This window comes from Amborella trichopoda, chromosome 2, assembly GCF_054954075.1.
Source record: "Amborella trichopoda isolate Santa Cruz 75 chromosome 2, AtrichopodaSantaCruz75HAP2 v2.0, whole genome shotgun sequence".
In the NCBI taxonomy this organism is placed as follows: domain Eukaryota; kingdom Viridiplantae; phylum Streptophyta; class Magnoliopsida; order Amborellales; family Amborellaceae; genus Amborella; species Amborella trichopoda.
The window spans coordinates 66,019,335-66,035,965 of NC_142337.1; the positions used below are offsets into that span (position 1 = coordinate 66,019,335).

A 16,631-nucleotide genomic window follows, 5' to 3' on the forward strand; every position below is an offset into this window, starting at 1 on the left:
TTTAAGATGGATGTTTTACATTTTTTGGACCGATGTAGAAATGCCGTCTAGCCCCATTTATTTTAACATGGTTTAAGGCTTTAAGCTAGTGTTTTGATGGATGCTTTACATTTTCTGGATCTATGTAGAATTTTAACATAGTTTAAGGCTTTTAAGTAGTGTTTTAAAGGCCGGCGGTTTTCGAGACTTGGGTAGCCAATCGGGATCGTCAAGGTTATTGGTTATGGAATCTGGTAGGGACATTGAATTGGTTGGTTCTTGGTTCTGGAATGGGTGGCCGATCAGTCAGGACACGGAATAGGTTATGCAACTTGGTTCCCCCATCCCCATTATTTATTTATTTTTATTTTTTTAAAATTTATCTAATGTTTTTTAGACAAGCTTTTTATGCTTTTTCTACAACATAAACCTTATATACTTCCTCTTATCCAACCGTCCATTTTAAATGGAGGGCTAAGATTGTCCCAATCACGATGTCACGTCTCTACACTATTTTATTTATAATTTTTTTCTACAAACTATTTTATCATCAATTTTTGTACGTCCAATCCTCTATTAAACTTGCACTATCGAAAAATATATAAAAAATATTTGTAATAATATAAAATGACCAAAATACCCCTAAATGTTTCAAGGGGTATTTTGGTCATTATATTTTATCAAAAAATTATTTTTAATATTTGTTATAGGTGGGCCTCAATGAGAAGATGACATGTACCAAATTTCATATTCATAAAAAAATAAACTAAAAATAAAATACTTTGAGACTCTCTTGATCAAAATTGAACGGCTGGATGGTAGGGGAAGCGTAGATTTTCTACGTTATAGGGGTAGTATATAAACCTTTGCCATGTTTTTTATAGTCCTCACCAAATTCCCACCCTATAAAACTCTAGTTTAATTTTAATTTTAATTTTTTTAATTTTTAATTTCTTTTTGAATCACCGATCTATACGATTCGAGAATGATCTAGGTCGCCGATCCATCAGATCCAAACCGAAATTGAGGTAGACGATCCATCCCACCAATCCATTTTTTAAACATTAGTTTGAGCTGTTATTTTGGAGAACTAGAGCGAGATTTCTATAGAGGGACAAGAGAGGGGGAAGTATAGTGAAAAGGGGAGAGAGAGTTATACTGTTTGGCACAATATTTTAAAATTTGGACCCACTGGGCGAACCAGTTGTTTGGAAATCTGTTTTGGATGAGCAAGTCGAAATGATTATTCATCTAAAAGTCGGTCCAATATATAAATCAATTAAAAAAATCCAAAAAAAATAAAAAAAGAAAGCAAAAGTATGACATGGGAACTTGGTGATCCGGTAGGTATGGTCACCTACTTCCCTAATACAGTTACCCAGCTCCCTAAGGCGCGTTTGATAACAAGAAGTTGCTTTCTGGTGGTTAGAACTTACCTACTACCGTTTATCTTCAGTGTTTGATAAAAAACGATAAGCTAAATAAAGAATGTACCACAGTTCATGTTCCCAACTTTGTAAGTAAAAAAAATTCTGACCAAAAAGTTGGAATTTGAAAAAAAAAATTTATAAGGAAAAAGTTTATATAAGGTTGTAACCTTAACTTATTGAACTACGGACGGACTTAAAAAATCCATTGAAAAAGGTAGCTTTAATGTTGAAAAACCTTTTGATTGATCATCTCAACATCGAAATGTATGAACATGAAAAATAAAAAGATTTTAAGTCACAAAAATATCGATTTTACAATATAATATCTACAACATCCATTTTCAAGATTTCCATATGTTTATACATTTACTTGACTTTAACTATTTTTGAAATTTAAAATTTTATAATTAAATATAAAAATAAATTTTAAAATAATCCTAAAAACAATTTACATCAAAATTATATACCATGATAAAATTTGAAGGTGCACGTTACCTTTACAACTACGGATGAATTTGTATGCCAACTATCAAAACTTCCCCCTGATAAAATTGTGCCCTCGGGTTTACTCAGCCGCTCAGCCACCCGTCTCTTCGCAATTAGCCGCTCAGCAAAACAGCAGCTCCACTACGAAAGTTTTCTCTCGCTCTCTCTTCCCAGTAAAGGCAGCCTCTCGCCCGGTACTATTCGCGGCCTTGCAACCTCAACAAGTACCTCCATCAGTGAGTTATTTGTTGATTTTGCATTTTTTCTTCTTTTTTCTTGCTAATTTCAGATTTCTCTGTTAACTACAGTGTTCTCAGGATTTTTTTTGGAGGAAACCCTATAAAAACATTTCTAGGGTTAAATCTACTTATTTTTGTATAATTTCCTATGTTGAATGTAATATTAAATTGGTTTAATAGTTTTCTATGTTGTAAATCGAGTTCTAAGGCAATGCAAAAGCTTTATTTCGTGATTTTTCTATGTTGTAAATCTAGATTCAGGGTTAACTGATTGTTTTGAGTGCTTGACATCAAGTTCCCTGACAATCTATCCGTATTATAGTGCTTGTTGGTTGTCTGCATGATAAGATATTAGAGACTTGTTGGTTGTCTGCATGCTAAGAATATGGGTGCACAATCATTTGATAGTTTGGGTTCTTGTTGGAATCAGTATATTTCATTCCAGACTGCTGTAATTTTGATTAGCTTGATTCACTGTGAGATTGCTACATTAGCATCACCCTAGTTCATGCAAACCTTAAAATTTGTTATGTTGTTTTTATTATGGAAACAATCCCATAAAAAATTGAATTAGAGCTCCAAGAATGCTCAACCCTCAAACTCAGTTTTGAACAAATGCAAGAGATTTAAATCTTTTGGAGCTCCAAATCAAATATTATTTAGAGAAGCCACTCCAAAAATAATTTATTTGAAAAAGAGGATTAGAAAAAAAAAAGACTTACTTGGTTCAGATTTTCAGATTAGCTTGGGTAATCCGTCAAGAAAGTAGTTTTGATTAGCTTGGGTAATTCATATTTTCCTGTATCTCTCTCCTCTACCTCTTCTCCTACTTGCTTGGTTCAAATCTCCACAAAAAACCATATTCTCTTCTCCTAAGCTCATTCTCCAATCCAACTGCAGATTGTTTTGGTAATGGGGTTAGGCTGGATCTGTGCTCTTCACCAATCTGGACCCTTATGGACTTTGAACACCACCACTCTGATCCTTCACTCCCAAACCTATCAGAATATGAGACCACCATCCCCAACTTCTTCGAGTTTTGTGATACCAAGCACAGGGACTATTGTCCATGCCATGACACCAAGAGAGAGAAGAAATTTAACACCCATATGCTATTTTTCCAGAGACCATTCGCATCAAATGAGTATTATTGGTTTTAGTTTTGTAGGACTTCTGTCAAGAAACTTTAGTTTCTGGGAATGGTCATAGTCAAATTTGGAAATTGGAAGGTGGTTTTGGGTTCATAATGAATGAGGATTTGGTTTCAATGCTCTTATTGAACACCGATTTCCGAAGTGATCAACTTTACTTTCATGGCTACTTAAAATGTTGTTTGTCGTTTTTTCTGTATTTCTGTTTGACAAATCCATGTCACATCCTTATTTGAGAAATTGCTCTGATGTCATTTGGATGACAATTCAATTTATCCATTAACCTTTTCAATGCCCTTTAGAAAATTATTGCTGAGTTATTGAGAAGGTTTTCTTCATTATGCTGCAAATTGTGGCAATACTCTATCATGAATATTAGCATCCTATCTGTTATTTACTGTAAGGATCTTCCGCTGTATTTGGTTTGAAAGAAACAAATAAGATTGGCTGCAGTGATTATAATCGCATCACATAGTTAATGTGATTTAGTCATTAAGGGGAAGATGAAGTTATCAGGTGAGATGTTTTGATGCAACATGTGGGTGTAGAGAGAGAGAGCATTAGCTGGGGATGGACTTGATGATAATATTCTGATTATGACATTTCATATGGGATGGCTCATAATGGAAGACATTGCTTTAACCGCAGATGAGACCTTGGGTCTCTTCTCATATGAGATATTTCCTTCTTCTGATACTTATCTATTTCTATGCTCTCTAGTCTATTCATTGCCCATTTAGCTCCTTACTGATTGTGTATACCTGCATATATTCTATGCACCTTTTGCTTGGGTTTTTATGAATGTGAATTTGAATTATAGACAACTTTAACGTAGAGAAACCTATGCTTGAAGAATAGGCCCTTGCTAATTTTCTTGCTTTCTTTTATAGGATTTGATTAGATTCCCGTTATTATACTCTCTTTTTTATGCTTTATTTATGGTTCAATAGTACAGGGTGGTTATGTTTCTGGTTGAGCATGTACATTTGTTTTTTGCATCCTTGGGAACCTTTTGTGTGCTAAATGCTAAATAGTTCAGCATGTTGAATTGTGGTCAATGCATTCTTATTCTGATCTTTTATGTTGAATTCTATGATGGTTTTACTTCGTACAGTTTGGGCATATTCAACGCATTGAGTTTCCTTAAGCTCTATATGACAATTTTTTGCGTTGTTTCTCTTTAAAGTGCTAGACGATATATATCTGCATTCTCGTTGTTGTAGAACTTGGTTACTGGATTGTACTTTGAACTTCCAATGATTACTAAAATTCATTGTGGTACTTTGTTCTATCTTTCTGTGCATTTTCTCTATTTATGTTTGAGCTATAATGCCTTGTACTTTTTATTATTTATTTATGCTTAATATTTAGTGCCATCTAGTTTAAAGAAATCAACCTAACGAGGCTTTATTATAAATGCTAAAGATTACCATAATAATATGAGCCAGTGGAACCCTGTAGAGGAGGCCCATAACTTCTTTAACTTCCCAGGAGGTTAGCAAACACAAAAACCAGGAACTTCTTTAACTTCCCAGGAGGTTATCAAACACAGAAACCAGGAACTTCTTACAATAACTTATATCTTCCCAGCAAGGAGGAACTTCCAATTTACAGTTCATGAACTTGCTTCCAATTATCAAACAGGCCAATAGAACCCTGAGATTCCAAAAGGAACCTACCCAATTCCCTGTTCCAATGGTGAACGTGGTCGATCTACATTGATTCCCAATCCCATGTGGATCTTCAATTCTTTTTAAAACAGTGGTTGAGAGGGCAAGACCGGTAAACGAGGCCTTTACTTCAATGGTGTACCCAATCTAATTTGAAGGCTAGGGAGCAATAGAGTACTCAAATCTTATTTTTATCCACTTTGAACTCTTATTTTTATAACTTTGCAAAAGAATTATATTAAATCAAAGCCATTTGTAAACATCCAATTCAAAAAAACAAAAAACAAAAACAAAAACAATCCTGTTGAGACTTGTTCAATTGCCCTTTATTGTTGAACCGTTCACTGCAACAAACCCAATACATCGAAATCAACTCTTCTACCATTAACAAATTGATTTCAAGTAACTGAAATGCCTAAGAACAATATTTTGTAAAATAAATTTGGGAAAAATATATACAACCCATTGCAAATCGTAATACAATTATGACAACAAAATAAATGTACATGTTTGCCTAACCGGTTATACCCACGGGCAACTGGCTAAGAAATGATTGCATTATCATGGACAAGTTTGGGAAAATATAAGACTTACCTCACAATAGACCAAGCACCACCAATTTGAAAGAAGGACTCGTGCGATCTAGCCGAAGTATATAATAATTTTTTTAATTATTTTATTTTCTTCACGGTCTAGATCACTTACAAATAGTCCTTTTACAATATAATAACTTCAAATAAAAATAAAAGAAAAGAATACAATAGGATCTCAAGAACTTGAAACCGTTCAAACCATACTTTCATTAACATAAGAAAAGACAACCTATGCTTGGAAATAAAAGACATAATAAATAAATATGAAAGAAACAAAAGAGGGTGCTGGAGATTACCTCAACTGGGTTTCTTACATCCGACATCGAATCACCACCTTCCGATGGCGCGGGATCTAATGGTCAACTTTCAATCTCAACCGGAAAAGCAAGTTTGGACAACCTATACCAATGGAACATGAACCCCTTTGATCACAAACTCAAACCCTAGGTGAATCCCCTTAGCAACCTAATTTGAGAGAGATGCTTCTCTTTTCTTCCACAACTCTATAGTCTAAAACCCCAAAGAGATGAGAGATCATCAGAGACACCATGAGATGAGAGGTGCCCCCCTTGAGTTTTCATGAGATGAGAGAGAGTTTCCAAGTTGAGAGAGAGAGAGAGTTTCTAAGTGGGGCATGCCCCCTTTGTGGAATGTGAGAGAGAGAGATGAAAATTAGGTATAAGAGATGGTATAGAGATTTTGGGTAGAGACAATCTTTTTTTTATAGTGCTTGATCAAGATTAGGGTTTCTTAGGGTTTTCCTTGGCTTGCCCCTCATATGAGATTGAATATTAACCATTGATCTATTCTCCCCATTCCATAGATGGGCCATCAACAACTTATGGAAGATGCTAGACCATTATCCCTCACTTCATAAACCATTTTTCCATCAATTAATTAAAATAAAAAATTAATATATCATAATATTATCATTTCTTTGTTCAAGCATAAGCCTTTTCATACATTCCAAAATATTAATCAAATATTCTTCAAAGCTTCAAAACTTTCCAAAATGATACAAAACCTTCTCTCAAGCATCAAAGCTTGAACACCAAATAAGAAAAATACCATAGGTGGGGCGTGCCACCCATGGTGGCACATAATGGGTCCCACCCATCATGTAATGGTGGACTCGAAAGACCTATTGGGCCTCCCTTGCATATATAATTTATTTTATATTTTTGAATATGCACAAAATTATTATTCGAATATTTAAATTATTAAAAAATCAATATCTATGTTTTTATAAATCCAAATTTGATAAATAAAATATCTAGAAAGTAAAAATAATTCAAATAGCAATTTTAAAAAAAAATAAAAAATAAAATGTAAATAAAATCAATAAATCTTGATGGGAAAATGATCCATATGGTATAAAAACAAATATCAATTGGGGCAATCCATGTCCAACCGTGAACTACGAACCACACATGCTTTCTCAAACCGACCCATCGTTGCTCATGACTTACAGTCTATACATGGGATCATTAGTGGGTCACTAAAGTCTAGCCAATGGGCAAGGCATCGCAGTCCCAGTATATGAATTTCAAGTCTCCCTCGGAGATGAAACGCCTAGGTCATCCTGACCTTGATGCAATTCATGGTTCGATGGTGTATAAGGGATATCTCTCGCACATGCACACGCTTAACCCTGAAAGTTATACGCTCTCTCGAAAATGGTTATCGATGTGCATGTCGTGTGATGGAACAAATGATGAGGATTTGGCCCCGTCCCTCAAGGCCTCCATCACACAAGGGTCACACAGTCCCTCGGCTCACTCATCCGAGCATACTCCGACCTCATCAAGGGATACCTATATAACCCTCATTGGCACGATTCTCAGAGCCCAAAAAACTTGGATTTCCCCAATCAGACTAACCTAGCATGTCAAACACAGTCTAGTATAAGCAAACATCGTTTGCTCATTATGGTCCATAAGGGACCACATTCCCATTGAGTTCATGTTCCACTATATCATTGCATTTTATAAGCACTCATAAAGCCTTTAATGACCACACTCACCCAACGTAATTATCCTTCCCAAACCACTGATCCCAACCCTACTGCCCACTCTATCAACATGGCTCCATCTACAATGGAACATGTTGATAAAAAAAAAGAAAAAAAGGACACAATGATAACTTGGGTTTAGCCTAAAGCCCTCAATCTCAACCTCAATAAGAGCTCAAGATCTTGGTTCTCTCTCTACAAAATAGCTCAGGAAGCCCTTATCAAAAGTGATTTTGTAATAACCATAAATGCCCTTCAATGAGAAATTTTATTGAGAATGATTTTTTATTACTTACCCAACAAAATACATCATAACTAGAGAGCTACTTGGCTATCTTAGAAGCATGGGTGCCATGTGATTCTATCAAAGTCAAAAAAAATATAGACGGAAGTTGGAATAAAGACGAATGTGCCAACTAAGAAACCAATTCAACAACAAATAAACATGTGAACAGGGGGCAAATTTCAATATATGCCACCGCACTTCTAGCCATCTGATCTAAATAGACAGTTGAAATGACATCAATCATAATGTCATACTTAAACCCTATTTTATTTGTATTTTTATTTTTTATTACAAATCTTATTGATACCACATTTGGGGCATCCCATACACAGACAAGGTTGCACCAACAAAAAATATTAAAAAAATTATTGATAAAATAAAATGACTAAAATACCCTTAAAAGTTTGAGAGGTAGTTTGGTCATTTTATTTTTGAAATATTTTTATTTTTATATTTTTTAGGTCCACCCCATTGATTTGATAACACCCAATTTCAAGTTCATATAATTTGTAGAAAAAATTAAAAATAAATTACTTTGCTATGTTGATCTAGATCAAATAATAAGAGGCTCACTTTTCATTGTGGCTGAATGTAATCCAATCATCCATTCAAATCAAACAGTAGCGAGAGAGTGACGTATATAAATTCTCTATGCCTAGTAGCATATAGAAAACTTTTCCTTCAAAAACTTTAGAGTAAAAAATGGAGAAAGAAGGCCACGATTTTGGACATTTCATATATATGCTCAAAATTCCAAAAGAAATAATCTCGGAATGTCAGGGCCAACCATGGATATCAAAATACTAGCAATGGCATCATATGTCCTTTGTCTTTTTCTTTTTTTAGAGTTTTAAATTTCATGACTAGGGACAAAAACATTTGTTTTTAGATTTCTGGCACCCAAACTACATCTTTTAGCATAACTTAAAGGTAGGCCTTACTTGGTTTGTTTAAGGTTGGCGTTTTATACAAACCGCATTTTCAAGCCTTCAACATATGTTCTTTATCCTCAATAACCAGATGTTGTGTTTGAGAATGGGGTTGGAGTCGTAGTAGTAGCGTCACTTGTACCCCGGCTAAAGTCTAGGCTTCCATTCTCACTTAACGCATTCAAAAACCACTAGCGATTTCAAAAAACAGGTAGGGGCTTGTCATCCCCACTAAATTACCCAAAAAAAAACTAGACGTGCGTTTGTGTCGACCTCTTGTGAATGCACTTCGATTCATTTCCTTGCTATTTATTAACTTCCTCTTGACCATGCATATCTTAACATGCTGAAACCATAGGTGGCCAATTATAAACAACAAAAACTTATCAAATTGCACTTAAGAATTAAATTATTTAACATTTTATAAGGTTTTTTTAACTTAATTTCAAATCGTTTGTCATTCTTTTCAAATAGACCATCAAGGGAGACATCATCATGGGTCATTAAACGTTAAAATGTTGGAAATTATTGAAGGGGTAAAATGATAAATGTTTGATCTGTCAAGGATGGTTTCATGAAACAATAAGATGGGGAGTATAAATTGAAATGTCACTAATTATTAGGGAGTTTACATTGTTCATTGTAGAGGAAAACTGAAGGATAATGCAGCTATACAGGACAGTTTCTAATTTGAGACTTGAATGGGAGTAAATTGCAACTCATTAGTGTTCATTTGAACAAGGGGTGGTTTGTATAAGGCCGAGGCTCTAAACCATCAAAGTAAGGCGCACTTTTAAATAGTGTCGAAAGATGTTGTTTCAATATTGTAAATTTTTGTGATGGCATGAAAATTTATTTTCAAGTCCAATTATAAAATTTTAAACTTAAAAAATAGTGTAGATCAAGCATATCTATTAACGCTTGAAAATCTTGAAAATTAACAGTCCAAATATACATTACAAGACTTGTTATTTTCAAGACTTGAAATCTACTTTTTTCATGTCCATACATCTTGAGATTGATATGGTTGATTTGAGGATTTTCGGGTATTGAAACAACCTTTTCTAGTGAGTTTTTGATGTGGGCCTTAATTTGATTGTTTAGGAGCTCGCCCTTATATAAACTTTTTGTTTTGAGCAATCAAGATTGGACCCAGTTTCTATGGGCCATGCTTGCATATATAGAAATGCGGGCCTATTAATAGATTTATTTTTAGATGGATTTTTGGACTCTCTATCATGAAGACAATGAATATGAAAAAATAAGTAAATTTTAAAAAATAAAAATAATAATTCTAGTAAGAAAATTTGGACCGTTAGTTTCAATCATTTTTAGATGGAATATGTAGTCATGCAGTCCACCCCGCATGAAACAATTTTCGATCAAGATTTTACCTGAAGCTTTAAAGCTCTGCCTTCTCACAAAACCCTACCCCTCTCTAAAAGCTGTCCTTCTCTCTCATAAAGCTCCATCGCCACTCTCTCTCAACCCTTTGCGTCCTCTCTCGCAGACCCACAAGCGAGGATCCATTTGCAAGCCATAAACCACCTCATCTTCTTCGGATCCATTTGCAAGCTTTCATCTTCTTCAACAAGGTAAGGTTTTTTTTTTTTGGCTGATATTCTTTTATTTATTTTTGCTAGTTTTTCTTCATCTTAGTGTAAAGGTTCTTCAACAAACAATGTAGGGTTTCCCTTATACGGAACTCCATACAAAATACCTTATCTTCTTCAACAAGGGTATGGATTTTATTCTTGTCATTTTCCTGGTTTTTCCCTCTAGATGGTGTTTTTTTTTTAATTACCAATGCAAACATTTTTTTTTCCTATGATTTTCCCATCAAAATTTGTTTCTTTTCTATTTTTGGCTTATTTTGTTGAGTATAGAAGCAGAATTTGCGTCGTAGAAAAATATGGGTATGGGTTTTTTTTTTATTGTATTTTTTCTGTTTTTATTTATTAATTTCTTGCTGGTTTTCTGGGTGGTTTTGTAGCTGGTTTTGTTGTATGGGTAGTGCATACAAGCACCATTTGCTCTGTAGAAATTTGTTGCTTTTTTATTTATTATTTCTTACTGGTTTTGTGATATGTGTTGCGCATAGAAGCACAATTTTCTCTGTAGAATTTTTTTTTGCTGGTTTTTTTAGTAGAAGATTCCATTTGTTTAAAGGTAGAAAACAAATCAGTGACAGTCAAGGTTTCAAAACACGCCTCGGACTCAGGACTCGGTCCTGGCCCAAGCCGGCAACTGAGTTCTGCTCCACTCCAAAAAGGGCTTGGGAAAAAGAAAAAGAAAACAGTTTCCAAAAAATAGAAATGCCATTAAACGAGGAAAAACACCTTAATGTAGAAGGCAAAGATGAATCATGATACAAATGATGGGAAAAATCTAAGCATTGGCAGATAGTCATACAGTTTAACAAAAAAACTGCATTCTAACCAAAACCAAGAATTTATGGGTCAAACTCTCAAATTTTCTAGGCTTTGATCCAACAAATTAGTATGGGGATCTTGAAAAGAATTAAATCACATTCAACTAGAGCCAAGTTTCAATGGATTTGGATAAAAAATGAGGCAGAAATCAAAACTGCATTTCATTCCCCAATACCGAGAATTTTTGGGCCAAATCTCTCAATTTTTAGGCTTTGATCCAGCAAATTAGTATGGGGTCTTGTAGAAGGTTGAATCACATTTAATTTGACAAAATTCGATAAAAAATAATAGAGAAATCTAAGCATTGATGGAATGGAGTAGGGTTCAAAAAAAAGAAAAAACAAACTGGTTTATTTCACCAAAAGAAGAAGAAGAAAAAGACGAAGAAGAAGAAGAAGAAAACAAAGATGAACTCTCTATGCATTGATCAAAATCAATCAATTTTGTTCAATTTTGATCAACGATAGGGCTTAATATAACCCAAGTACCCAACAAATAATTGTATTGATCAATTATAGATCAAAATGGCCAAAAGTTACAGCATAAATCTGTAAAAGCAGCTGACCAAAACAGGTTACCCACCTAGCGAGTATGTAGAGCTAAACCTGGCTCAACTTCCTGCCAAGGCCAAGTAACTGAGTCAAGTCCGAGATGACTTGGTTGAGTCTTTGAACACTGGTGATGGTGGTCATTGGGAACAGCAATCATTGATCGATTCAGTGTTACAATCTGTAAGTTCAAGAATCATATCCATCTTTCTTTTGAGAATAGTACCAAATTAATTGATATGCCTGATTGCAACATTCATTTTCTGCTGCCAGTTAGATGTTAGCAAGTTCTTGCCATGCTGCCACACAATGCACTTCAAAAGCAGAAAAACAAAGTAAGTAATCCTTGTAAGAAATCTAGTCATATGCATGGGCAGTGTCTATGAAAGAAATAAAAAAATAAAACGAAAAGGACCCTGAATCAAAATGCAAAGAAGCTATTGCTATTATCCTCCTGCAGAGAGATTATGGCAGAACTGATAGTGATTGTTCCAGAAGAAATAAGAAAAAAAAGGACAGTTACTTCCGTAATTACAATATTAGTACTTTATAAGAATCGATACCATCTATCTAAGGTTCCTCAGCAAAACAAAGCAAATTATACAGAGCAGATGGAGGTCATGTCTTTCTGGATCAAGAAAGTGTCAAATCTACATTTATTGTTTACTTTATGCACAAATAACTTGACTCAGCATTTCAGAACTACAAACACTTTGTGATCCAAACCATAATCATGAACCCTTGAAGTAGTGTGATGGCAAAGGTTCAGCTTTTAAGGACTTGACATCCTTAGAATTCATTTTATAACCAACTTCCTTTCTAACCATAAGACTGGAGTCAACACTAATGCAAAGCAAAACCAAGGAAAGGAAACATCAAATCATAAAAAGGCATTATTTGGAAAAATACATCCCATAAACTTATTCGGAAAGAACAATTACTGAAGTCAAGAGAACGATGAGAATCACAGGGTAGTGTCACTTGAGAGACTTTAAAAGTTTGGCTTTGACCATTCATAAGCCTCGAATCAGAAAGTCTACTTTGTGAAGAAGCAACAAGTATCTATTGCCCATGCAAATCATTTGTATTTCATACAAACAATAACACTAATAGCAATACGTGCAAGAAGAAATTAGATGCGGCATGTGCAGAATCAATGGGAACAAGTGGCTGCATTATTTGCATATCAATATTACAAGAAGTAACTCTAATATGATTTTACCTGTTCCTTCAGCTGGATAAATGGCATTAAAAATAGAGTTGTGTATCGAGAGCATTTGCATTAAATGGCCCATACAATGCAAGTGTGCTCACCTACACTGAAATATAAAATAAAATAAAGTACTGCATGAAATATAGAGGTGGTGTCAATGCAAAGTTAGAAATTTGGAAAGATGCTCTAGAATCTGAAGGTTTTGATATTAGATGGACTAAGACATAATATATGAAACACAGGTTTAGTAATAATAAGAGTAGAAATGAGAAGCTAGTTAAGATTGATGGCCAAGACATACCTAAAAGACGTTATTTTGATATCTTGGGTCGAGAATTTAGGAGATTGGAGAGATTAAGGAAGATGTTGCACATAGAATTAGAGTTGATTGGGCAAAGTGGAGATATGCATATGGAGTTTCATATAATTGCAGCATACCAATGAAACTAAAGTGGAAGTTTTATTGGACGGTGTAAGACCAGCCATGCTTTGTGGTATTGAATGTTGGACGGTCAAGAAATAACACATCTACAAGATGAGTATAGATGAGATGAGGATGTTGAGATGACTGAGTAGCAAGACAAGGATAGAATTGGAATACATAAATATTAGGGAACTTAGGGGGGACTCAAATAGGCGATAAGATGAGGGAAATTAGACTTAGGTGGGTTACGCATGTACAAGGTAGACCTAATACAACATTGGTTAAGAGGGACAATTTGGTTCAAGTGGAAGGTTCTAGAAGGGCGAGGGAAAGTTTTCAAAGGACATGGATGGAAGTTATGAAAAGAAAAATGTGGTGAATTATGGTCTGAGTGAGGGTATGATCCTTGATAGATCAAAATGGTGGAACATGATTTGTATAGCGACCCCAAATAATTGGAAAAAGGTTTGGATGATGGTGATGATGTGTTTTGTTCTTCATCGATCCTTGATGTATTTTGTTCTTCATTGATCCCTGTAATTTTCAATTGCATAGTGGATTTGATTATCTCTCTCCATGGGCATAGCGGATAACGTGCACCACACTAAAATTTGTGTTCTTCCGTACTTCCTTGCTTGCCTTCTTGTGTTTCTTGCACACATACACATGAAGTATTTGATATTTTTTTGAGAGTAAGGGTAACTTTTGTATTGTTATGAAGAGTTGGTGTACAGATGTGGGGTAGTCCGAGAGTGCCCACTAGACGGGTCTCTCGGTAAAAATAGGTCATCAGACCTGTACAAAAAATGGGCTTATAGACCTGCCCGATGAAGTATTTGATATTTGGCCCCAAAGTCGCACAAAGCTCCATATAGTAAATCCGCGTTGTAGCGAGAGGGCGTTCCATAGCTCCACAATGGCCTTCTGTCCTTATTCGTTAGAACAATGGGCAAGCTAATTCTCTTCCATAGCCATCTCATGGTCTATCATGATGTTATTTTATTTTCCATGGAAGTTGGTCAATGACTTAAAGTTGTTGCTCTTCTATTTCTTTTGACATAAGGTGTTGGTTTCTCTGAGCACACATACTTCTGTAGTATTATTTGATTGAAGATATAAATTGTTATATGATGTGGTTGTTTTGAATTTTGCTCGTGCAGGTTGGGTTTTGAATTCAGGAATCATGTTGTACTACGATTGGAGAGATATTTTGAAGATACAGAAATTCAGGAGACTCGTGTCATACGCTGGATTCTACTGTTTCACCGCTGTTCTATCATATGCCTACACAAGCAACACGTCAGTTGTTGTTTTTATCTCTTTATGCACTTTCCAATGAACTTTTGTCTCTTTAGTTACTTCTTTGTATCAATGTTTTTTGCAGGACTAGAGCAGGAATTTCCAGAGGAGATCAATTTTATGCTTCCTATCCAGCTGGTACGGAGTTGTTAACAGACACCGCGAAGGTAAATAGTGTGTTAGCGTTGATTATACCTCACATGACGTTTGTTTTTGTGGGGGTGAATTTTCATTGGTTTTGTTATCCTATTGGCAGTTATATAAAGCGGCCCTCGGCAACATTTTTGAAGAAGAGGATTGGGGTCCTATTGAGTATTCTATTATGGCAAAGCATTTTGAGAGACAAGGCAAACCGCCTTATGCATATCATGCAGTAAGTTTAATGATAACAATAGCATTCTAAATGCACAAATGGGAATCAATTTCTATTCACAAGTTTTTTTTTTTGTTCTTGTGATATCGCTCTAGGAAATAACTTTGTTCTTAAGATGCAACTATAGGTGATTCGTCCATGCTTTTTGTTTGTATTAATGATGTTGCAGGGCTATTTACATGTACTTGCACGAATCACTGACACACACTTCACCACGACATTTGGTTATTAGCAAACACTAGTGTATTGGATCCATCAGAACTCCAGATGGGATGACGTTTTGTCATAAACTATGCTTAATGCACACACATTATCTGGACAAGTAACTTTTGTTGAGGTAAAGTTTTTGGACGAGACCCACACATGTGCATGTATTTTGTATCCCTGTCACGGTGTGCATGTGGTCTGTATTTATGCATCTCTTTTTGTGTATACTCTCATAAACATGTGTACCCTTATATGTTTACGTATGTGTGTGGGCACCTGTGCACACGTGCTCGAACATGTCTAGCTTTTTTAACATATCCATGGCAATATTAAAAAAACAAGAAAAACTTATCCATGGCATTAACTTGAGTTCTTTAAACCTAGATATTATTGGCTCTTTTCACTTGCTTCGGTTGTTTCACTTGTTAGAAAGTTAAGAATGCATCATTCTTAATGTGGAAAAATTAGGCAATTGAAAATATGTAGTGTATGCCCAGTAATCTACTGGTTTGAATGATTTCTCTTTATACCTATGAATCTCACCATCTTCCTGTTTTCTGTATGGTTTCAGCAATACATGGCACACTTGCTTTCCCATGGACAATTAGATGGTGCTGGATCCTAAGAGAATATTTGCCCCTTACTAATGAGAATCAGTGTGCAGTCTCTACCGGGCAAATTTACTAGATGTATCCATTTTTAATTTTATTTGCTGTGTTCTTTGTAATTTTAGAATTATGAAGGAACACCTTCATTGTAGTAAGTTAGAAAGCACAATGTGATATGCAAGATCAGTCAGTTATGATCTCATTGTGCATTAAAAATTCCTTTTGCGCCCTTCTTTTTCATGAAATGACCATTACATTTCAATTTTTCACCAGTGCCTCCTTTTCGGGCAAGGTTGTATTTTCCCAAGGTTGAGCTAGCTGGTACTTGATTCAAAATCCAACCAGAAAAGTTCTCAAATCATTCAAGGATGGCAGAACGCTAACCATGAATGCCTTTTAGGCAAAAGTTTTCATGAATTTTGTCTATATTTTGTCAGTTGAACCATATTTGGATGCTTAATCTTTCACATTCTTTGAAGTTTCTAGGTTTACAAAATACTTTGCATGCGTGCTTACACTAGTAGGCTTGTGTTTTATGATTGGCTACCCATGTCCACATCTAAAAGATTAAGAGGTACATGTGAGAGGAAGAAGATCCAAAATTGAGAATATTTTTTTCGTTGAAAGTATTTTGTATGAACACAAATCTCACCAGAAAATGCAATTCTATAGTTGGAAAACCTGTATATTTGTCGACGAACGTTTACGGAGCTTAGAAAATTTGGAGCCCCATAACTAGGCTTCCAAGGTCGC

At 35.0% G+C, this 16,631-nt stretch overlaps 1 protein-coding gene across 12 annotated transcripts; it reads left to right on the forward strand.

Annotated features, from left to right (window-relative positions):
* The first annotated feature begins 1,796 nt into the window (after positions 1-1,796).
* Positions 1,797-16,078, forward strand: LOC18430245 (uncharacterized). 12 transcript variants are annotated; one of them, XM_088859577.1, is made up of 8 exons: positions 1,950-2,089; positions 10,285-10,369; positions 11,780-11,937; positions 12,028-12,089; positions 14,552-14,690; positions 14,776-14,857; positions 14,947-15,063; positions 15,842-16,078. In XM_088859577.1, exons 4-8 carry the CDS (start codon positions 12,032-12,034, stop codon positions 15,893-15,895), a joined length of 450 nt encoding a protein of 149 aa, XP_088715703.1. In that variant the 5' UTR covers positions 1,950-2,089; positions 10,285-10,369; positions 11,780-11,937; positions 12,028-12,031; the 3' UTR covers positions 15,896-16,078. The 12 variants fall into 12 exon arrangements, with proteins under 12 accessions (XP_088715705.1, XP_088715706.1, XP_088715707.1 ...); XM_088859578.1 differs by having other exon boundaries at positions 12,032-12,089; XM_088859576.1 differs by having other exon boundaries at positions 1,971-2,131.
* Positions 16,079-16,631: the final 553 nt, after the last annotated feature.

Coding starts and splice junctions, on each gene's coding strand:
- LOC18430245 (XM_088859577.1), top strand. CDS start 12,032: ATGTTAGCAAGTTCTTGCCATGCTGCCACACAATGCACTTCAAAAGCA. Junction 14,858..14,946: donor TGTTAACAGACACCGCGAAG/GTAAATAGTGTG, acceptor TCCTATTGGCAG/TTATATAAAGCGGCCCTCGG. Junction 15,064..15,841: donor CGCCTTATGCATATCATGCA/GTAAGTTTAATG, acceptor GTATGGTTTCAG/CAATACATGGCACACTTGCT.